The sequence below is a fragment of the Pristiophorus japonicus genome, chromosome 7 (assembly GCF_044704955.1).
Source record: "Pristiophorus japonicus isolate sPriJap1 chromosome 7, sPriJap1.hap1, whole genome shotgun sequence".
Lineage (NCBI taxonomy): Eukaryota > Metazoa > Chordata > Chondrichthyes > Pristiophoridae > Pristiophorus > Pristiophorus japonicus.
In genome coordinates, this window is record NC_091983.1 from 191337495 (window position 1) to 191360501 (window position 23007).

General features: G+C 44.8%; 1 protein-coding gene across 5 annotated transcripts in view; it reads right to left on the reverse strand.

The window, feature by feature from the left end:
* The window catches only part of pdss2 (prenyl (decaprenyl) diphosphate synthase, subunit 2), a 376986-nt gene extending 356087 nt beyond the window's left edge, over positions 1-20899 (reverse strand). For 4 of the 5 annotated variants that reach the window (XM_070885631.1, XM_070885629.1, XM_070885632.1 and 1 more), the window contains exons 1-2: positions 20823-20899; positions 17287-17645 (exon numbers count right to left, since the gene is read on the reverse strand). In XM_070885631.1, the coding sequence (XP_070741732.1) occupies positions 17287-17534 (248 nt within the window). In that variant the 5' untranslated portion in view covers positions 17535-17645; positions 20823-20899. Of the gene's footprint in view, positions 1-17286; positions 17646-19501; positions 19936-20822 lie in introns of those variants that run through there. The other variant, XM_070885630.1, reaches the window with a different exon arrangement.
* Positions 20900-23007: the final 2108 nt, after the last annotated feature.

Sequence of the window (23007 nt, forward strand, 5' to 3'; positions counted from 1 at the left end):
CTACTTGAAAGTAAATCATCATCGGAACAGTGGGAGGTATTCAAGGAGGAGATCCGGAGGGCTCAGGCCAAACATGTGCCCTTAAAGAAAAAGGGTGGGAATAATAATTCTAGAGCCCCCTGGATGTCAATGGACTTACAGGGGAGGTTAAAGAAAAAAAGGGAAGAGTATTTCATATACCGACAGCTAAATACTGTAGAATCTTTGGAGGAATAAAGAAAGTTCAGAGGTAAAATTAAAAAGGATATTAGGAATGCTAAGAGAGAGCATGAAAAATTATTGGCAAGTAAAAGAAAGGAAAACCCAAAGATGTTCTATAAATATATTAGAGTAAGAGGATAACTAAAGAAAGGCTAGGGCCTATTAAGAGACCATGAGTCTAATCTCGGTGTGGAGGCGGAAGATGTTGGTATGGTTCTTAATGAATATTTTGCGTCTGTTTTTACAAAGGAAAGGGGCAATGCAGATACTATCGAGGAGGAGTGTGAAATTCTAGATGAAATAAACAGAGAGCGAGAGGAGGTATTACGGGGTTTAGCAGGTTTGAAAATGGAGTCCGGGGGAGGCCTATAAAAGGCCCAAGGTCGAGGAGGAGCGATAGTCCGAGCAGCGGGAGTCGGGGGAGGCCGAAAAAAGACCCAGCGTCAAGGAGGAGCGGCAGTCCGAGCAGCGGGAGTCCAGGAGAGGCACATAAAAGGCCCAGTGTCGGAGAAGGAGCCAGCTGGTGCAGCTGCAGCAGGGAGAGAAGGCAAAAAAGAAGTAAAATGAAATCGAAGGGTGACGTCACAGCCAAGGGGATAAGTGATTGGTGAGTAGTTTTTCTTATTTTTCTTTTCCTTTATCAGTAAGAAACCTATGGCATTGTTGCCAAGTTAAATTAATTAAGGGTTAAGTCATGGCAGGAGAGCCCACACCCGTGTCCTGCTCCTCCTGTGCTATGTGGGAAGCCAGAAACACTTCTAGTGTCCCTGACGACTACATGTGTGGGAAGCGTATCCAGCTGCTGCTCCTGACACACCGCATTGCGGCACTGGAGCTGCGCATGGATTCACTCTGGAGAATCCACGATGCTGAGGGTGTCGTGAATAGCACATTTAGTGAGTTGGTCGCACCGCAGGGAAAGGTTACTCATGTACATAGCAAATGGGTGACCATCAGGCAGAGCAGTAGAAGGAAGGTAGTGCAGGGGTCCCCCTGCTGTCATCCCCCTCCAAAACAGATACATCACCTCGGGTGCTGTTGAGGGGGATGACTCACCAGGGGAGGGCAGCAGCAGCCAAGTTCATGGCACCATGGGTGGCTCTGCTGCACAGGAGGGCAGGAAAAAGAGTGGGAGAGCTATAGTGTTTGGGGATTCTGTTGTAAGGGGAATAGATACACATTTCTGTGGCCGCAATCGAGACTCCAGGATGGTATGTTTCCTCCCTGGTGCAAGGATCATGGATGTCTCGGAGCGGCTGCAGGACATTTTGGAGGGGGGGGGGGGGGGGGGGAGGTGGGGGGAGGGTGAACAGCCAGTTGTCGTGGTGCATATAGGTACCAACGATATAGGTAAAAAATGGGTTGAGGTCCGACAATCTGAATTTAGGGAGCTAGGAGTTAAATTAAAAAGTAGTACCTCAAAGGTAGTAATCTCAGGATTGCTACCAGTGCCACGTGCTAATCAGAGTAGGAATTGCAGGATAGCTAAGATGAATACATGGCTTGAAGAGTGGTGCAGGAGGGAAGGATTCAAATTGCTGGGACATTGGAACTGGTTCTGGGGGAGGTGGGACCAGTACAAACCGGACGGTCTGCACCTGGGCAGGACCGGAACCAATGTCCTACGGGGGAGTGTTTGCTAGTGCTGTTGGGGCGGGGTTAAACTAATATGGCAGGGGGATGGGAACCTATGCAGGGAGACAGAGGGAAGTAGAATGGGGGCAGAAGCAAACGATAGAAAGAAGAAAAGTAAAAGTGGAGGGCAGAAAAACCCAAGGCAAAAATCAAAAAGGGCCACATTACAGCAAAATTCTAAAGGGGCAAAGTGTGTTAAAAAGACAAGCCTGAAGGCTCTGTGCCTCAATGTGAGGAGTATTCGTCATAAGATGGACGAATTAACTGCACAGGCAGCTATTAACAAATGTGATATAATTGGCATTACGGAGACACAGTTCTCGAGTGACCAAGACGGAAACTCAACATCCAGGGGTATTCAACATTCAGGAAGGATAGATAAAAAGGAAAAGGAGGTGGGGTAACGTTGCTGGTTAAAGAGGAGATTAATGCAATAGTAAGGAAGGACATTAGCTTCGATGATGTGGAATCTGTATGGGTAGAGCTGCGGAATACCAAAGGGCAGAAAACGCTAGTGGGAGTTGTGTACAGACCACCAAATAGTAGTAGTGAGGTTGGGGACAGCATCAAACAAGAAATTAGGGATGCATGCAATAAAGGTACAGCAGTTATCATGGGCAACTTTAATCTACATATAGATTGGGCTAACCAAACTGGTAGCAATATGGTGGAGGAGGATTTCCTGGAGTGTATGTCGGATGGTTTTCCAGACCAATATGTCGAGGAACCAACTAGAGGGCTGGCCATCCTAGACTGGGTGATGTGTAATGAGAAAGGACTAATTAGCAATCTTGTTGTGTGAGGCCCCTTGTGGAAGAGTGACCATGATATGGTAGAATTCTTTATTAAGATGGAGAGTGACACAGTTAATTCAGAAACGAGGGTCCTGAACTTAAGGAAAGGTAACTTCGATGGTATGAGACATGAATTGGCTAGAATAGACTGGCGAATGATACTTAAAGGGTTGACGGTGGATAGGCAATGGCAAACATTTAAAGATCACATGGATGAACTTCAACAATTGTACATCCATGTCTGGAGTAAAAAATAAAACGGGGAGGTGGCTCAACCGTGGCTAACAAGGGAAATTAAAGATGGTGTTAAATCCAAGGAAGAGGCATATAAATTGGCCAGAAAAGGCAGCAAACCTGAGGACTGGGAGAAATTTAGAATTCAGCAGAGGAGGACAAAGGGTTTAATTAGGAGCGCGAAAATCGAGTATGAGAGGAAGTTGCTGGGAACATAAAAACTGACTGCAAAAGCTTCTATAGATATGTGAAGAGAAAAAGATTAGTGAAGACAAACAGTGAAGCAGTCAGAATCAGGTGAATTTATAATGGGGAACAAAGAAATGGCAGACCAATTGAACAAATAGTTTGGTTCTGTATTCATGAAAGAAGACACAAATAACCTTCCAGAAATACTAGGGGACCAAGGGTCTAGTGAGGAGGAGGAATTGAAGGAAATCCTTATTAGTCAGGAAATTGTGTTCGGGAAATTGATGGGATTGAAGGTCGATAAATCCCCAGGGCCTGATAGTCTGCATTCCAGAGTACTTAAGGAAGTGGCCCTGGAAATAGTGGATACATTGGTGATCATTTTCCAGCAGTCAATTGACTCTGGATCAGTTCCTATGGACTGGAGGGTAGCTAATGTAACACCACTTTTTATGAAAGGAGGGAGAGAGAAAATGGGTAATTATAGACCAGTTAGCCTGACATCAGTAGTGGGGAAAATGTTGGAATCAATTATTAAAGATGAAATAGCAGCACATTTGGAAAGCAGTGACAGGATCTGTCCAAGTCAGCATGGATTTATGAATGGGAAATCATGCTTGACAAATCTTCTAGAATTTTTTGAGGATGTAACTAGTAGAGTGGACAAGGGAGAACCAGTGGATGTGGTTTATTTGGACTTTCAAAAGGCTTTTGACAAGGTCCCACACAAGAGATAGGTGTGCAAAATTAAAGCACATGGTATTGGGGGTCATGTATTGACATGGATAGAGAACTGGTTGGCGGACAGGAAGCAGAGAGTCGGGATAAACGGATTCTTTTTAGATTGGCAGACAGTGACTAGTGGGGTGCCGCAACTCAGCGCTGGGAGCCCAGCTATTTACAATATACATCAATGATTTAGATGAAGGAATTGAATGTAATATCTCCAAGTTTGCAGATGACACTAAGCTGGGTGGCGGTGTGAGCTGTGAGGTGGATGCTAAGAAGCTCGCAGGGTGACTTGGTCAGGTTAGGTGAGTGGGCAAATGTATGGCAGATGCAGTATAATGTAGATAAATGTAAGGTTTTCCACTTTGGTGGTAAAAACACGAAGGCAAAATATTATCTGAATGGCAGCAGATTAGGAAAAGGGGAGGTGCAACGAGACCTGGGCGTCATGGTACATCAGTCATTGAAAGTTGGCATGCAAGTACAGCAGGCGGTGAAGAAGGCAAATGGTATGTTGGCCTTCATTGCAAGGGGATTTGAGTATTGGAGCAGGGAGGTCTAACTGCAATTGTACATGGCCTTAGTGAGGCCTCACCTGGAATATTGTGTTCAGTTTTGGTCTCCTAACTTGAGGAAGGACGTTCTTGCTATTGAGGGAATGCGGCGAAGGTTCACCAGACTGATTCCCGGGATGGCAGGACTGACATATGAGGAGAGACTGGATCGACTGGGCCTGTATTCACTGGAGTTTAGAAGGAGGAGAGGGGATCTCATAGAAACATATAAAATTCTGACGGGACTGGACAGGTTAGATGCAGGAAGAATGTTCCCAATGTTGGGAAAGTCCAGAACCAGGGAACACAGTCTAAGGATAAGGGGTAAGCCATTTAGGATTGAGATAAGGAGAAACTTCTTCACTCAAGAGAGTTGTTAATCTGTGGAATTCACTACCGCAGAGAGTTGTTGATGCCAGTTCGTTGGGTATATTCAAGAGGGAGTTAGATATGGCCCTTAAGGCTAAAGGGATCAAGGGGTATGGAGAGAATGCAGGAAAGGGGTACTGAGGTGAATGATCAGCCATGATCTTATTGAATCGTGGTGCAGGCTCGAAGGGCCGAAAGGCCTACTCCTGCACCTATTTTCTATGTTTCTAAGTCCCCAGGCCCAGATGAAATGCATCCCAGGCTGTTGAGTGAAGCAAAAAAGTAAATAGCAGAGGCCTTGACCATCATTTTCCAGACCTCTTTGGATTTAGGCATGGTGCCGGAGGACTGTTATTGTTTATGGGAAAAAGGGATAGGCCGAGTAATTACAGGCCTGTCAGCAGGAGTTAGGAGTAGAGTTAAGGAAGTTACTGAAGGCATGGTCAAAATGATAGCAATGAAGCGAGTTCCAAGTATAGGGATAAGATGGTGGAGAAGAGTTGGGCAGAGGAACACAAGGTAGGGTATGGGAGGAGGTTGATGAGACAGGGTGGTTATAAGGACGGTGGGGTTGACAATACAGTGGCTCTTCTCTAAGCGCTCTCACTCGCAAATGCAACAGACATACCTTTACTTATGTTGGCTGCTTCTTGCGTAGCAGTATGGGAAATTTTTAATAAAAATAAAGGGGTGGGGTGGGGAAAACATAGAAACATAGAAATCTACAGCGCAGAAGTAGGCCATTTTGGGCCATTGTGTCGCGTCGGCCAACAAAGAGCCACACGGCCCTCAGTCAGCAGCCCTGAAGGTTACATAAACCAATCAACAATGGCGGAAAGGTAAAGAGCCTCCGGCCAAACCAGTCCGCCCCACACAACTGCAACAGCCCATGCATCACAACATTTTACACTCCACCCCAACCGGAGCCATGCGATCTCCTGGGAGAGGCAAAAGCCAGATGAAAAACCCAGGCCAATTGGGGAAAAAAATCTGGGAAAATTCCTTTCCGACCTAGCCAGGCAATCAAAACGAGTCCAGATCACCACTCTGGCCATATTCGATTCCCTGAAGTACGTTACCATCATATCTGCGCCAACCAACAAGAGGTTATCCAGTCTAATCCCACTTACCAGCTCTAGGTCCCTGTCACATGGAGATCACATAACTCCGGTTGGGGTGGAGTGTGGAATGTTTCAGTATAAGGGGTGTCGCAGTTGTGTGGGACGGACTGGTTGGGCTGGGTGCTCTTTACCTTTCCGCCATTGTTCATAGGTTTATATGTAACCTTCAGGGCTGCTGACCAAGGGCCGTGCGGTTCTTTGTTGACCAGCGCGGACACGATGGGCCAAAATGGTTTCCTTCTGCGCTGTAAATTTCTATGTTTCTAAGTGCCCATCCAAGCACCTTTCAAATGCGGTGAAGGTTTCTGCATCCACCACCCTTCCAGGCAGTGAGTTCCAGACCTCACAACCCTCTGCGTGAAGAAGCTTCCCCTCAAATCACTTCTAAACCTTCCACCAACTACTTTAAAACTATGCCCCCTTGTAATTGACCTCTCTACCAAGGGAAATAGGCCCTTGCTATCCGCTATATCCAGGCCTCCCAAAATTTTATACACCTCAATGAGGTCTCCGCTCAGCCTCCTGAGAACAAACCCAGCCTATCCAATCTGTCCTCATAGCTAAGTTTCTCCAGTCCAGGCAGCATCCTCGTAAATCTCCTCCTCTCCAGTGCAATCATGTCCTTCCTTACGTCAACCAGAACTGCACGCAGTATTCCAGCTGTGGCCTAACCAGAACATTATACAACTTAAGCATAACCTCCCTGCTCTTGTATTCTATGCCTCGGCCAATATTGGCAAGCATTCCGTATGCCTTCTTAACCAGCTGCTACTTTCAGGGATCTGTGGACAAGCACTCCAAGGTCCTTTTGTTCATCTACACTTCTAAGTGGCCTACCGTTTAATGTGTATACCATTTCCTTATTAGCACTCCCCAAGTGCATTACCTCACACTTCTCTGAATTAAATTCCATTTGCCACTGTTCTGCCCACCTGATTAGTAGATTGATATCCTCCTGCAGTCCATGACATTCCTCTTCATTATCAACCATACAACCAATTTTAGTTTCATCTGAAAACTTCTTAATCGTACCCCTTATATTCAAATCTAGATCATTGTTGTATATCACAAAAAGCAAGGGACCCAATACTGAGCCCTGCAGAACCCCACTGGAAACATCCTTCCAGTCACAAAAATATCCGTCAATTGGCTTCCTCGCTCTTTGCCAATTTTGGATCCAACTTGCCACTTTGCCCTGGATCCCATTGGCTTTTACCTTCATGACCAGTCTGCCATGTGGGACCTTATCAAAAGCTTTGCTAAAGTCCATATAAATATGATAAACGCAGGTGAAATGAGTTAAGCACCAACTTCAAACCGCTGCGACAATGAACATACATTCAGTAAGAACTCGGTGGAGCAACGGGTAGATCATTGTCCTTTCCACCCTAGCATCTTGATTTGAGGCCATTGGCTCAGGCTAAACCAGACCGTTTACAACCTTGGTGTCCCATCTAACCCTGAGATGAGCTTCCGAGCATATATCCGCTCCATCAGCAAAACAGTTTACTTCAACCTCCGTAATACCATTGTGCGAGGCCCCTTGGGGAAGAGTGACCATAACATGGTGGAATTCTGCATTAGGATGGAGAATGAAAAAGTTAATTCAGAGACCATGGTCCTGAACTTAAAGCAGGGTAACTTTGAAGGTATGAAGCGTGAATTAGCTAGGATTGATTGGCGAATGATATTTAAGGGGTTGACTGTGGATGGGCAATGGCAGACATTTAGAGACCGCATGGATGAACTACAACAATTGTACATTCCTGTCTGTCGTAAAAATAAAAAAGGGAAGGTTGATCAACCGTGGCCATCAAGGGAAATCAGGGATAGTATTAAAGCCAAGGAAGTGGCATACAAATTGGCCAGAAATAGCAGTGAACCCGGAGACTGGGAGAAATTTAGAACTCAGCAGAGGAGGACAAAGGGTTTGATTAGGGCAGGGAAAATGGAGTACGAGAAGAAGCTTGCAGGGAACATTAAGACGGATTGCAAAAGTTTCTATAGATATGTAAAGAGAAAAAGGTTAGTAAAGACAAACGTAGGTCCCCTGCAGTCAGAATCAGGGGAAGTCATAACGGGGAACAAAGAAATGGCAGACAATTGAACAAGTACTTTGGTTCGGTATTCACTAAGGAGGACACTAACAACCTACCGGATATAAGAGGGGTCAGAGAGTCTAGTAAGGAGGAGGAACTGAGGGAAATCCTTATTAGTCGGGAAATTGTGTTGGGGAAATTAATGGGATTGAAGGCCGATAAATACCCAGGGCCTGATGGACTGCATCCCAGAGTACTTAAGGAGGTGGCCTTGGAAATAGCGGATGCATTGACAGTCATTTTCCAACATTCCATTGACTCTGGATCATTTCCTATGGAGTGGAGGGTAGCCAATGTAACCCCACTTTTTAAAAAAGGAGGGAGAGAGAAAACAGTGAATTATAGACCGGTCAGCCTGACATCGGTAGTGGGCAAGATGATGGAATCAATTATTAAGGATGTCATAGCAGCGCATTTGGAAAGAGGTGACATGATAGGTCCAAGTCAACATGGATTTGTGAAAGGGAAATCATGCTTGACAAATCTTCTAGAATTTTTTGAGGATGTTTCCAGTAGAGTGGACAAGGGAGAACCAGTTGATGTGGTATATTTGGACTTTCAGAAGGCTTTCGACAAGGTCCCACACAAAAGATTAATGTGCAAAGTTAAAGCACATGGGATTGGGGGTAGTGTGCTGACATGGATTGAGAACTGGTTGTCAGACAGGAAGCAAAGAGTAGGAGTAAATGGGTACTTTTCAGAATGGCAGGCGGTGACTAGTGGGGTACCGCAAGGTTCTGTGCTGGGGCCCCAGCTGTTTACACTGTACATTAATGATTTAGAGGAGGGGATTAAATGTAGCATCTCCAAATTTGCGGATGACACTAAGTTGGGTGGCAGTGTGAGCTGCGAGGAGGATTCTATGAGGCTGCAGAGCGACTTGGATAGGTTAGGCGAGTGGGCAAATGCATGGCAGATGAAGTATAATGTGGATAAATGTGAGGTTATCCACTTTGGTGGTAAAAACAGAGAGACAGACTATTATCTGAATGGTGACAGATTAGGAAAAGGAGAGGTGCAACGAGACCTGGGTGTCATGGTACATCAGTCATTGAAGGTTGGCATGCAGGTACAGCAGGCGGTTAAGAAAGCAAATGGCATGTTGGCCTTAATAGCGAGGGGATTTGAGTACAGGGGCAGGGAGGTGTTGCTACAGTTGTACAGGGCATTGGTGAGGCCACACCTGGAGTATTGTGTACAGTTTTGGTCTCCTAACCTGAGGAAGGACATTCTTGCTATTGAGGGAGTGCAGCGAAGGTTCACCAGACTGAATCCCAGGATGGCGGGACTGACCTATCAAGAAAGACTGGATCAACTGGGCTTGTATTCACTGGAGTTCAGAAGAATGAGAGGGGACCTCATAGAAACGTTTAAAATTCTGATGGGTTTAGACAGGTTTGATGCAGGAAGAATGTTCCCAATGTTGGGGAAGTCCAGAACCAGGGGTCACAGTCTAAGGATAAGGGGTAAGCCATTTAGGACCGAGATGAGGAGGAACTTCTTCACCCAGAGAGTGGTGAACCTGTGGAATTCTCTACCACAGAAAGTTGTTGAGGCCAATTCACTAAATATATTCAAAAAAGAGTTAGATGTAGTCGTTACTACTAAGGGGATCAAGGGGTATGGTGAGAAAGCAGGAATGGGGTATTGAAGTTGCATGTTCAGCCATGAACTCGTTGAATGGCGGTGCGGGCTAGAGGGGCCGAATGGCCTACTCCTGCACCTATTTTCTATGTTTCTATGTAAGATCGCCCGTCTCTGACTCTGCCTCAGCTCATCTGCTGCTGAAACCCTCATCTATGCCTCTGTGACCTCTAGACTTGACTATTCCAAAGCATTCCTGGCTGTCTTCCCATTTTCCACCCTCCATAAAGATGAGCTCATTCAAAATTCTGCCACCCGTATCCCAACTCACACTAAGTCCAGTTCACCCGTTAGCCATGTCGCTGGCCTACATCCTTTCAGAATGTCAAGCTTGCCAAACCTTGTCTACTAATCAATCGCATATTAACTCAATAGAAGACAGCCCCTCATTCTAAAAAGAAATTGAATACAAGACTTCCAAGGCAGTAATCTGATCCTGAGGTCCAGATGTTAATCACAAACCCCTCAAGCTGCAGTCTTATAGCTTAGGACATCACCTAAATCCCTCAATGAGGATGTGCACTTATAATTACTTCCAAGTATGCACTATTCACTCCATATCCCATATTCAAAATTCTAACAGAAGTACAGTGAATCCTAGGCACACTGGGTAACTTGGAGAACAAACAGAAACTCGACAAATCATTTGCTTGAGACTTACATATACTGTAATATAATTTACAAGCAACAATGTTGAATTATTCTAGAAATAAAATTGCAGATAATGCCAAATTGTGGACATGGCAAACCATGAGGAAGAATGTAGGAGACTGCAGGGGGATAAAGGCAGGTCCTGGTAGTGGAGATGGGTGACTGGTGCAGTTCAATTTTGAAAGATGTAAATTATTACATTTAAGGAACAAAACAGTAAAAGGGAATATATGCTCAATAGTAAGATACTGAAAAGAGTGGAGGAATTGAGAGCACTAGGGGCGCAGCACATAAATCTTTAAAGAAGGGATTGTAAGGAGAAAAGGCAAATGCATGTGAGTTTTATATATAAAGGCAATGAATGTATAAGCAAGGAAGCAAATTTATACAAGTCATTGGTTAGACCACAGCTGGAGTACGATTACAGTTCTGGGCAGCCCATTATAGGAAGGATATCATGGAAAGGGTACAATGAAAATTCTTGAGCAATGTCGTAGGAATGAAGGGATGTGTTTATGAAGTTAGGCTTGGAAAATTAGGGCTTTTCTCACTGGAATAGAGAAGGTTATAAAGGGTGGGCCTAAAAGAGGTTATGAAAGGTTTTGAGAGTAAGCAGTGAAAGATTGTTTCCACTGTTTGGAAAATTGAAAACAAGACAGCATTGACTGAGGATTATCACTAGGAGAATGAAAGGAGAAATTAGATTTTTCTCCACACAGAGCATCACAAGAAGGTGAAAGGCTTTACAACAAGTATCTATTGAGACTATATCATTTAAAATAGAATTGGATAGGTATTTGAAAAGGAAGAATATAAAAGGGGGAACAGGCTGGGAAATAGGTTTAAGAGTTGAAAAATGCAATTATAAAGCTAGTGCTGGCATAATAAGCATGACGAGTCAAATAAATCATAGGCATGCTCGTACTGGGAGGCATTCATCCTTTCACCTCTGGGACGGAGATTTAAACTGGGGAATAAAGGATCTTTTCAAACTGAAAGCCACTAAAAGGTCATTAGGAAATGTGTTCACATTCTATAACAGTTAGGAGAATATAGATTGAGTCGTGCCTTGCCGCTTATGGCGGCAACTTAATTCTGGGCACAAATTAGAAATGTGCACTCTCAGCAACAATTTATACGTTTCTTATAAATGTTTTAAACTCAAATCAAAGCGATTATCTTTCAACTCCTTTGTTCATTTCTACTTCATGTAAATCATTCCTATCCCGTTGAAATAAATGGAAACATGAAATGGAGTTTAAAGAACTACAGCTCACTGGGGTGCGTTGTGCCTCAACTCTTTACAATGTACATCAGCTTCGCATTTAATTCGAACAAGTAACTGCTTTCTCAAAAGAAAAAGTGACCTTTTAGTATATTTTCCCAAATGATTACAGATAATTAGGGATCCGTAGCTCAGAGGAGACAGGTCTACTTTTCCTTTAAAGAAAATAATTCAAGAATTTTTATTTTTTTTATTTTTAATTTTTTTATTTAAAAAAAACCTGAAATGTTACTGCTGTTATGGAGTCACCAGGCTGCCCAGTAAAGGGCAAGGCTCCGTTCATCCTGAAGTGGGACCTCCCTCCCTGGCAAGCTGCTCCGATAATGTCAATTACAGGGCAAGGCTCCATTCACCCCGATGTGGCTGCAATGCAAATAGGGGGAGGTGGGACATCAAACCAGCCTGAGCCACATATCCATTCCAGAAACTGGGTTAGGAGTGTGCAGCACCAAAGACCAAGGTACAGAGCAGGAGGTTCGGATTTCAGCAAGCTATTCCAGAGAGCATGGGATTACTTCAATCCAGACATACTAAACTGTGGGCATTCAATGTTGTTAGTTCAAATGTCACTGGCAGCTGAAGAAAGTCTCCAATAGATTTGTGCTCACTTTCAGCATCAGCAACTACATTTAGCAACTGCGCTATTCAAACAAATTCTCGACTACCAAAAGGTTGGCTTATTTAAATGTTTAGCAAAACTAGAATACTCCATTGGACATTGTTAAATGCTGTCTCCTAGAAATTACTGTTGGCGTTATACGAAATTGGCTAAGTGACAGGAAACAGAGAGTAGCGGTGAACGATTGTTTTTCGGACTGGAGGAAGGTATACAGTGGTGTTCCCCAGTGGTTGGTTTGAGGACCACTGCTTTTCTTGATATATATTAATGACTTAGACTTGGGTATACAGGCCACAATTTCAAAATTTGCAGATGACACAAAACTTGGAAGTATACTGAACGGTGATGAGGATAGGGATAGACATCAAGAGGACGTAGACAAGCTGGTGGAATGGGCAGACACGTGGCAGATGATATTTAACACAGAAAAGTGCGAAGTGATACATTTTGGTAGGAAGAACGAGTAGAGGCAATATAAACTAACTGGTACAATTTTAAAGGGGGTGCAGGAACAGACCTGGGAGTATATGTGCATAAATCGTTGAAGGTGGCAGGGCAGGTTGAAAAAGCATACGGGATCCTGGGCTTCATAGAGTACAAAAGCAAGGAAGTTATGATGAACCTTTATAAAACACTGGTTCGGCCTCAACTGGAGTGTTGTGTCCAATTCTGGGCACCGCATTTTAGGAAGGATATGAAAGCCTTACAGAGGGTGCAGAAATGATTTACAAGAATGGTTCCAGGGATGAGGGATAGACTGGAGAAGCTGGGGTTGTTCTCCTTCGAGCAGAGAAGGTTGAGAGGAGATTTGATGGAGGTGTTCAAAATCATGATGGGTCTAGACAGAATAGATAAAGAGAAACTGTTCCCATTTGAAGAAGGGTCGAGAATCAGAGGACACAGATTAAGGTGATTGGCAGAAGAACCAAAGGCGACAGGAGGAAAAACTTTTTTACGCAGTGAGTGGTTAGGATCTGAAATTCACTGCCTGAAAGGGTGGTGGAGGCAGATTCAATCGTGGCTTTCAAAAGGGAAGTGGATAAGTACCTGAAGGAAAAAGATTTGCAGGGCTACAGGGAAAGGGCGGGTGAGTGGGATTAGCTGAAGTGCTCTTGCAGAGAGCCGGCATAGACTCAATTGGCCGAATGGCCTCCTTCTGTGCTGTAACCATTCTATGATTCTATGACATTTAGGGCTCGAATTCGGTATCGCCCACTTTGAGGCGGTGACGCCGCTGGGTCGCTACCTTCAGCGCTGGCCAATGTCTACCGCCTCAAAGTGGGATATTCAGTTGTATACTCCTCTTCGGGCGCTAACGGAGCAACAGCGCAGGTGGCCTACTCAATTTTTGGTGCTATACTCAATTTTAGGCATTCTAGCGCCTAAAGATGGAAAAAAAAAAGTCCTGTTGAAAAATCCAATAAATCTCACCCTCATTTCCCATTATTGCAACAAATTAATAAAAGTTGAAAAAGTGAAATTTCAGCACTTACTCTGGACGATATCGCCCTGGGATCGTTGCTGGACCAACTGCTTTTCCATGCATTCTCAGTGCCAGGGGCTATGGTAGGTGGAAGACTGAATTTTGCAAACTCGCCACGACAGGGACATTGCACATTCAGTAATGTCCCGGGCGGGGGGGTGTGCTTAGCGCCCCGCTAACGGGTGGCACTAACCAACCGAATTTCTAGCCCTCAATGTGCTCGTGTGACATTCCTCTGTCCACTATTTTGTTGGAGGCCCAAACTTATTTAAAACAATCAGATTAATGCCCATCTTAAAATAGCAACCAAAAGAATGTAATGTGTATGCATTAAATGTTCCTGAACTGATATCATTGACACTAATCTCTATGCTTATTTTTATTCCGTGAGTAAAAGAATCCCAGACAATGATGTAAAAACAGACAATGCTGGAAATACTCACCAGGTCAGGCAGTATCTGTGGAGACCTGACCTTAGACGTTATCTCAGTTTCTCTCTCCACAGGTGCTGCCTGACCTGCTGAGTGTTTCCAGCAGTTTCTGTTTTTATTTCAGATTTCCAGCATCCGCAGTATTTTGCTCCAGACAATGATGTGTTGCTTTCAAGTTATAGAAAGCTCTAATCATTAAACAGGATTGTCATTAAATACCCAGTGGTACTTTTTGCTACTGGTGCTTTGAAATGAAACACCATGCAACACCTTAATTCAACCTTATTATTTATTGATGGCTGAATCATTTTAAACTCCTCTGAGGTATTATTTGTACTTATTCATAGCACTTCAGTCAAACCAGTGTATACATTATTTATGTAAATACAATAGTTGACCATACCCACTTGTGTTAGTTATTGGATCTGCATGCAGAATGTATTAAATATCTGTAAGGAGCGCTTTGTATAAACTATCTATAATAAAGCAAAATTCCCAACTCCTCCGTTTCCCACCATCTTTCTCCTCTATCTCCTTCTTTTCCTGAAGGAGTTGACCCCTGCTTATCGTCTTCTTAGGCAGTCCCTTGGAGTTGAGGATGACTTGCTACCACACTAATATGAGTTCTTAGGTGACTGATGAGTCCAATGCGGAGTCCAATGTGAAAGTCTCTGTCACAGGTGGGGCAGATGGTAGCTGAAGAGACAAGTGGATGGGGTGCTTGGGTTGTCATGCACTCCTTCCGCTGTGTGCACTTGGCTTCCGCTTGCTCCCGGCGAAGAGACTCCATTCCTGGATGCTTCTCCTCCACTTTAAGCGGTCTTGGGCCAGGGATTCCCAGGTATCAGTGGGGATGTTGTACATTTTCAAGGAGGCTTTGAGGGTGCCCTTGAAGCATTTCCTCTGCCCACCTGGGGCTTGCTTGCCATGTCGGAGCTCTGAATAGAGCACTTGTTTTGGGAGTCTAGTATCGGGCATGCGGACGATGTGACCCGTCCAGCGAACCTGATCGAGCGTGGTCAATGCTTCGATGCTGGGGATGTTGGCCTGAGCGAGAACACCGACGTTGGTGCCAATGGATTTGCAGGATCTTGCGGAGGCAGCGTTGGTGGTAATTTTCCAGTGCTGTGAGGTACCTGATGTACATGGTCCATGTCTCTGAAGCATATAGGAGTGTGAGTATCACTACTGCTCTGTAGACCATGAGCTTGGTGCCTGGTCTTCAAACACTCTTTTCCTCAGGCAGCCAAAGGCTGCACTGGTACACTGAAGGCGGTGTTGGACTTGGTCATCGACATCTGCCGTTGTTGACAGTAGGCTCCCAAGGTATGGAAAATGGTCCACGTTGTCCAAGGCCTCGTCGTGGATCTTGATAATCGGGTGGCAATGCTGTGTGGTGGGAGTAGGGTGTTAGAGGACCTTTGTCTTACGGATGTTTAGTGCAAGACCCATACTCTCGTATGCTTCGGTGAAGGTGTTGACGTGGTTTGAAGATCGGCCTCCGAATATGCGCAAATGCAAGCGTTGTCTGCATACTGTAATTCAATGACAGAGGATGGGATGACCTTGGATCTGGACTGGAGGCGACGGAGGTTGAACAATTTCCCGTTTGTTCTGTAGATTAGCTCCACTCCAACAGGGAATTTATTGATGGCGAGATGGAGCTTTGCAGCAAGGAAGATCGAGAAGAGCGTCGGTACGATGAGACAGCCTTGCTTGACCCCGGTCCCTACGTGTATTGGGTCTGGGGTGGATCCATTGGTCAGGATCACGGCGGAGGATGGTGACAAACTTTTGAGGGCAGCCGAATTTGAGGAGGATACTCCATAATCCCTCATGGTTGACAGTGTCAAAGACCTTTTATGAGGTCAAAGGCGGCCATGTACAGAGGTTGGTGCTGCTCCCTGCATTTCTCTTGAATGTGCACCTTAGTGGGCGGAATCTTCATTGCGACTCTGGGAAGAGCTCTTCAGCCACTGGGAAAAGGCAATTGAGTTGACTCCTGCTTATGTGCATGTACCAGCCACTCTCCATACCTCACGCAAGCAACAATTCCTCTTGTGTCACCCAGAACAGAGTGTATTGGCAAGCTATTTTCTTTACGGAAAGCATCACAACCAAGCCCGATTCTGCCCCCAGCTGATGCTCAGACATGAGTGCGTGTTCGTCAAATAGCAATCTAATAAGGGAATGTTGGATAATTTTACCCTCCCTAATCTAAAAGCATTGTCGTAGACTGTAGTGCACTATTCCTACCTTAGCTTAGATATAGATGAAGAATCAAACCTGGCACCTCATTGATCTGCCTCATTCAGTTGTTCGTGTCCTCATCCAATTGGGCATAGGTTACAAACTGTAATCTGCAAAGTTATGCTAAGGATGTACTTTCCATTCAAAGCCATTCCGTACTGTGTGCCAGTTGCCCTCGAGTTTATACAACGGGACAGATTTGGCAACAATGAAAACCGGCACAGTGTCGCTTCTGTAAAGTCACTATTACTCATTACTGTTCAGTCCCCACCACGCCTACAGTATAGACAGGGCTGACTTGGCAGGAAAGAAGTGTTTGTGGCTTTGCCAATTTGATCTCGGGAAGACTGACCAGTACTGACCAGCAATCCCTAAACCGCATTGCTGTCCTGTATATACAAGAGGGCTGAAATTAAAGACTACCAAAAGTCAGACGTAAAATGGCAAATCTGATGACAATACTAGTAACGCTCAGAGGTTGAAAGCAAAACACCCTCTCAAAAGAAACAAGTGGCTCTGATCTTGCAACTCTATTTACTAACTTTACACCATTGTGGCCACTAGTCTCAACCACAGTTGCAGGACTGTAAAATAAATGAGGTGCTGATGTTGCCACCATAGAGGACAAGCCCCACTTCCAGAGAGTTTGGAGCCGGCTGAAATATACATGCAGCTCCTGGAGGCAGAGGCCATCAATGTTTCTGCTGGCTTGAGTGCCCAGCTCACCTATGCAGTCAGCAATGCACAGTTATTTTACTCCCTGGCTTACACCTTTCTGTTATGTCAATGCAGTGAATACAATAGTTTCCACAGCATTTTGAGAGGGGGGAAATCAGGTAAATTCTGCAAAATCACTTCAAATTCTTCAAATTCATCATACAAATAGGCTATAACATTTGTATTATTTTCTTGGAGATATAGAAGACCAAAAGCAACAGCACTCAAAAAACAAATCAGCAAGTGAGGTCATGCTGACTCCATTTGGTTCGACCTCTTACCTGGCCGTAGATATTAAAGGATGCTTTGTCCCAACCAATTTCCTGACGTGAAGGGCAATGTTGCTCAGCTCATCGCTCAGCAGACAGCGGAGACTCATGAAGGAAGTTGGGTATCCAACGATCTTCTCCGCCTCAGACACCACTTTAGTCCAGGAAGAAGGGGATGTAGTGGAGTAAAGAATTTTGCTCCGGCAGAAGGCACCAGCCAGAGGGGGGCCATACTTCATTCTACTCAGGGTAAGTGACATGTCGGAGGAGGTCTAGGAACTGCTTAACTTTACACCTAGGGAACAAAACACTCCTGGATCCAGGATGAAGGTAGGAAGGGAATCCAGGACAGAGAAGGTCATCAGTTGATCCTGGCAAGACAAATATAAAATGTAATTAATTTCAATTTTATTTGCATGCATATTTGCCCTAAATCATTTTTCTATTATACTAGTTAATCGCCTGTATACTCAAGGTGTCAACCAAGTGTCACAAATTAGGGACGGCAGTAGATATGTTTTCAGGTTCAGTGGCATTAGTTGTACCCATAAATGGTCTGAATGTCTTTTTTTTAAATAAGAAAAGAAAGACTTGCATTTATATAATGCTTTTCACAATCTCAGGATGTCCCAAAATGCTTTGCAGTCAATGAAGTACTTTTGAAGTGCAGTCACTGTTGTAATGTTGGAAGAGTTTAATGGGAATGATTCACACTGCCCTTTATCTATTTGCACAATAGCGTAATGCATGGGTTGTAACAATAATTACACTTGTGGCCTGATCTTTTGCACATGTCCTCAATCTCTCCACAGACGCATCAAGCAAACACTTGGCAAAACAAGACTTGATATAAATCGATAAGCTGTTTTATTTCACAGTAAGGTGAACATACTGCAGTAAGGCTGTTATAATCGGACACACTTAATTCAATCAACTTATTTTTAAATAATAATACAAAAATAAAGACCACCCACATTTCCCCATACAAGTAGGTCACCTTAACATTCTCTCCTTCACGCCAACCTTCTCAGCCTTATTCAGCTTGACTGCCTCACTGCATTTGGTTTCAAAAATCACCTTGGACTGTCTGCCTGTGTGTGTTTTATCACTTGTTGTTCAAACCAGACATCCTATCTATCACCATGGAGCAGTGATTCCATCTGCTCTCCAACATCTTTCAACATGTTGGCTCCTATTAAATCCATCCCACCTTTCCCACAACTCTATGTTTGAATCTCTCCAATCAGCTTTCTGCCTCTGCAACAACACTCAAACGGCCAAATCAAAGTCACTGATGACATCTTCTGTGACTGTTACATGTACTATCTTTTCTCATATTTCTCAACCTCTCTTCAGCTTTAGACACAGTCAACCACACCATCCTCTTCCAACAGCTCTCCTCTATCGTCCAGCTCAGTGGAATTGCCTTTAATTGGTTCCATTCTTACCGATCCAATCTTAGGCAGAGTATCTCGAGTAAGGTTTCCTCTTCCTGTCCTCACACCATTACCTCTGGAGTCCCCCAATTATTTATCCTTGGCCCTCTCCTCTTCAACAACTTGCATTTATGTCGCACCATTAGCTTCCTCAACTACATGTAGCCCCTTGACGACATGATCCAAAGACATTGAATCAGGTTCCATATGTATGCTGACAGCACCCAACTCGACCTCACCACTCCCGCTGTGCTGTCAGATTACTTGTTCAACATCCAGTTCTGGATGAGCCACAATTTCCTCCAGTTAAGCATTGGGAAGACCAGAGCCATCGGTTTCATCCCTACCATGAACTCCATCCCCTTGCCATTGATTCCATTCCCCTCGGGTTGAACCTAACTGTTTGCAACCTCTGCATCCTATTTGACCCCGAGCTATTCACTCCAAGGCCCCCGATTTCCACCTATGTACCTTCGCCTGCCTTAGCCCATCTGTTGCTGAAACCTTCATCTATGCCTTTTATCATCTCAGTCTCAACTGTTCCAGTGTTCTCCTGACAAGCTTCCCATCCTCTACAAATTTCAGCTGATCTAAAACTCTGCTGCCTGTATCATAACCCACACCAAGTTCCACTCAGCCATTGCCCATATGCTCATTGGCCTACATTGTTTCACGATATCCCCAAATTTTAAATTCTCTTCATGTTTTAATGCCTTCATGAATTAGCCCCTCCTTTTCTTTACAACCTGGAATTCCCTCCCGAAACCTCCATTCTCCTTCAAGAAACCCACCTCATCGACCAAGCTTTCAGTCACTCCACTGAATATTTCCTTCTTTGGCTCAGCGGTCATTTTTGGCTGACCTTACTTCTGTGAAATACCTTGGGAAGTTTTTTTATCCATTAAGGGAACTATATAAATGCAAGTTGATGTAAATACCATAGGAGACATAGAACCAGAGTTGCTTGGAGTATAGGACTTTCTTTGCTGTACAAGCAGAGGAGCTGGGATTGTAATTACTGTTTATATAGGCAGTTTCCACTATAAGTGTGGGCACAGAATGTGTAATGGGAAAAGTTGACAAAGTCTACACAGACCTAACATTTTAATATTTTATAAACGAATCATTATCAATCACCAGAGTATGAGATTCTGCTATCTTTGGTATTTTCACCACATTACAACTCAAAGTTTAAAAAATTCTGCCTCTGCTGTTCAGTCACAACCCCGAGCAACTCACTGTCCAGAAGGGAGAAGGCAGTGTCCTTTCTGTCCCTATTGCTATCTCCCTCTCCCCAATCATCCGCCAGCCTGGGTAATTGGCAGGGCCTGGAGAGGGTCGACCCATCACTGGGGAATTCCGGCTCGCTGGCGGATAACACTGTGCTAACAGGTGGCCGGAGCTGGCCAAGCCGCAGATACTCACCGCACCATTGCTCTTTGCTAGTTAGCTGCATTGTTTTAAACTCCAACCGAGCCTCGACACCAACTATGCCGAACAGGACATAGCTACAGGTGCAATCCACAGGGAGCAAATACAAACTCTACTTGTGCAGCTTTCTCGGGGGCTTTACATTTAACCATGATAGAAACATAGAAACATAGAAAATAGGTGCAGCGAGCCGGAATTCCCCAGTGATGGGTCGACCCTCTCCAGGCCCTGCCAATTACCCAGGCTGGCGGATGATTGGGGAGAGGGAGATAGCAATAGGGACAGAGAGGACACTGCCTTCTCCCTTCTGGACAGTGAGTTGCTCGGGGTTGTGACTAGCAGCAGAGGCAGAGGCAGAATTTTTTAAACTTTGATGATTTGTTTGTGTGCGTCAGACACCTGGCCCTGTGCGCGCGCGCCTGTCTCCCTCCGGCCCGAGATCCAGGTCCTTCCTCTCTCTCTCTCTGCGGGCCCCGGTCTGTCTTTACATAAAAACAGAAAGTTCTGGAAACACTCAACAGGTCAGGCAGCATCTGTGGAGAGAGAAACGTTAACTCTCTTTCTCTCTGCACAGAAGCGGAGTGTTTCCAGAATGTTGTGGTTTTATTTCAGATTCCAGCACCGGCAGTGTTTTGCTGCTGACTTTCCATAATCCGGCGGCCGGCCGGACCGCGGACTCACCGTTCCATGGGCGCCGCCATTTTTACACAATCCACGGCACGTCGCAAACCTGGCCACAAATCCCACTGAAGTGGCGATGCACGGCAGCACCGTAAAGTGTAAGGCTGTTGCTGGGGACTCTACAACCATGGAAACAGCGGGTCGGAGGGGTGGGCGCATGCGCGGGCCGCCCTGGCCGGCACGGTCAGTGTCTCCTCCTGTCAATCATATTGATTGACGATGGTTACCAATTGTTTAAACATCGACTTTAGCGTTTGCTTTTCCGACAACGTTTATTTGTTGCTTTTTTCCCCTCACCAGCTCTGTTCACTGCTCTTTTTAATTTGATTCCAGCTCAGGAAAAGGATCAAACCAAATAGGTTTATTTAGAAAGGAGAATAATTGAAGAACATAATCAGAAAATTAAAATGCGCAATTAAATTAATAGCAAAAATAAATGATAATAACACCGACATAGTGAACATCAGCTGATTCTCATCTTACTGCAGGTAGAATCTGTATGGGGTCTTTGTAAAAAAAAAATCCCCCAGTAGGAGATTGTGGGGACAGTAAGTGAGCGAGAAGGAGAGCCTGATGCTGCTCAGCTCTTGCTAACAAACCATCAAAAACTGGCCCCTCCTGCAGCTTATCTAAAATTTGGAGACGTAAGGTTTTTCCCAACAATTCATGACAAATAAGTTGGAATTCTGAATGGACTGAGCTTGAGTTGAAAAAAGTTTGTCCTTGATCATTGGTCTCACCCAAAACATTAGCCTCTCTTTACACAGAATATAACCATAAGAACATAAGAAATAGGGGCAGGAGTAGGCAATACGGCCCCTCGAGCCTGCTCCACCATTCAATAAGAACATGGCTGATCCGATCATGGACTCAGCTCCACTTCCCTGCCCGCTCCCCATAACCCCGTAACCCCATATCGGTTAAGAAACTGTCTATTTCTGTCTTAAATTTATTCAATGTCCCAGCTTCCACAGCTCTTTGAGGCAGCGAACTCCACAGATTTACAACCCTCTGAGAAGAAATTTCTCCTCATCTCAGTTTTAAATGGGCGGCCCCTTATTCTAAGATCATGCCCCCTAGTTCTAGTCTCCCCCATCAGTGGAAACATCCTCTCTGCATACACCTTGTCAAGCCCCCTCATAATCCTTTAAATTTCGATAAGATCACTTCTCATTCTTCTGAATTCCAACCTCCTCAACCTTTCTCATAAGTCAACCCCCTCATCTCCGGAATAGAAACATAGAAACATAGAAAATAGGTGCAGGAGTAGGCCATTCAGCCCTTCTAGCCTGCACCGCCATTCAATGAGTTCATGGCTGAACATTCAACTTCAGTACCCCATTCCTGCTTTCTCGCCATACCCCTTGATCCCCCTAGTAGTAAGGACCTCATCTAACTCCTTTTTGAATATATTTAGTGAATTGGCCTCAACAACTTTTTGTGGTAGAGAATTCCACAGGTTCACCACTCTCTGGGTGAAGAAGTTCCTCCGCATCTCGGTCCTAAATGGCTTACCCCTTATCCTTAGACTGTGACCTCTGGTTCTGGACTTCCCCAACATTGGGAACATTCTTCCTGCATCTAACCTGTCTAACCCCGTCAGAATTTTAAATGTTTCTATGAGGTCCCCTCTCATTCTTCTGAACTCCAGTGAATACAAGCCCAGTTGATCCAGTCTTTCTTGATAGGTCAGTCCCGCCATCCCGGGAATCAGTCTGGTCAACCTTCGCTGCACTCCCTCAATAGCAAGAATGTCCTTCCTCAGGTTAGGAGACCAAAACTGTACACAATACTCCAGGTGTGGCCTCACCAATGCCCTGTACAACTGTAGCAACACTCCCTGCCCCTGTACTCAAATCCCCTTGCTATGAAGGCCAACATGCCATTTGCTTTCTTAACCGCCTGCTGCACCTGCATGCCAACCTTCAATGACTGATGTACCATGACACCCAGGTCTCTTTGCACCTCCCCTTTTCCTAATCTGTCACCATTCAGATAATAGTCTGTCTCAACCTAGTGAACCTTCTCTGAACTGCCTCCAAAGCAAGTATGTCCTTGCAATCGGATTCAGGTGAATTTATAATGAGGAACAAAGAAATGGAAGACCAACTGAACAAATACTTTGGTTCTGTCTTCATGAAGGAAAATACAAATAACCTTCCGGAAGTACTAAGGGACCGAGGGT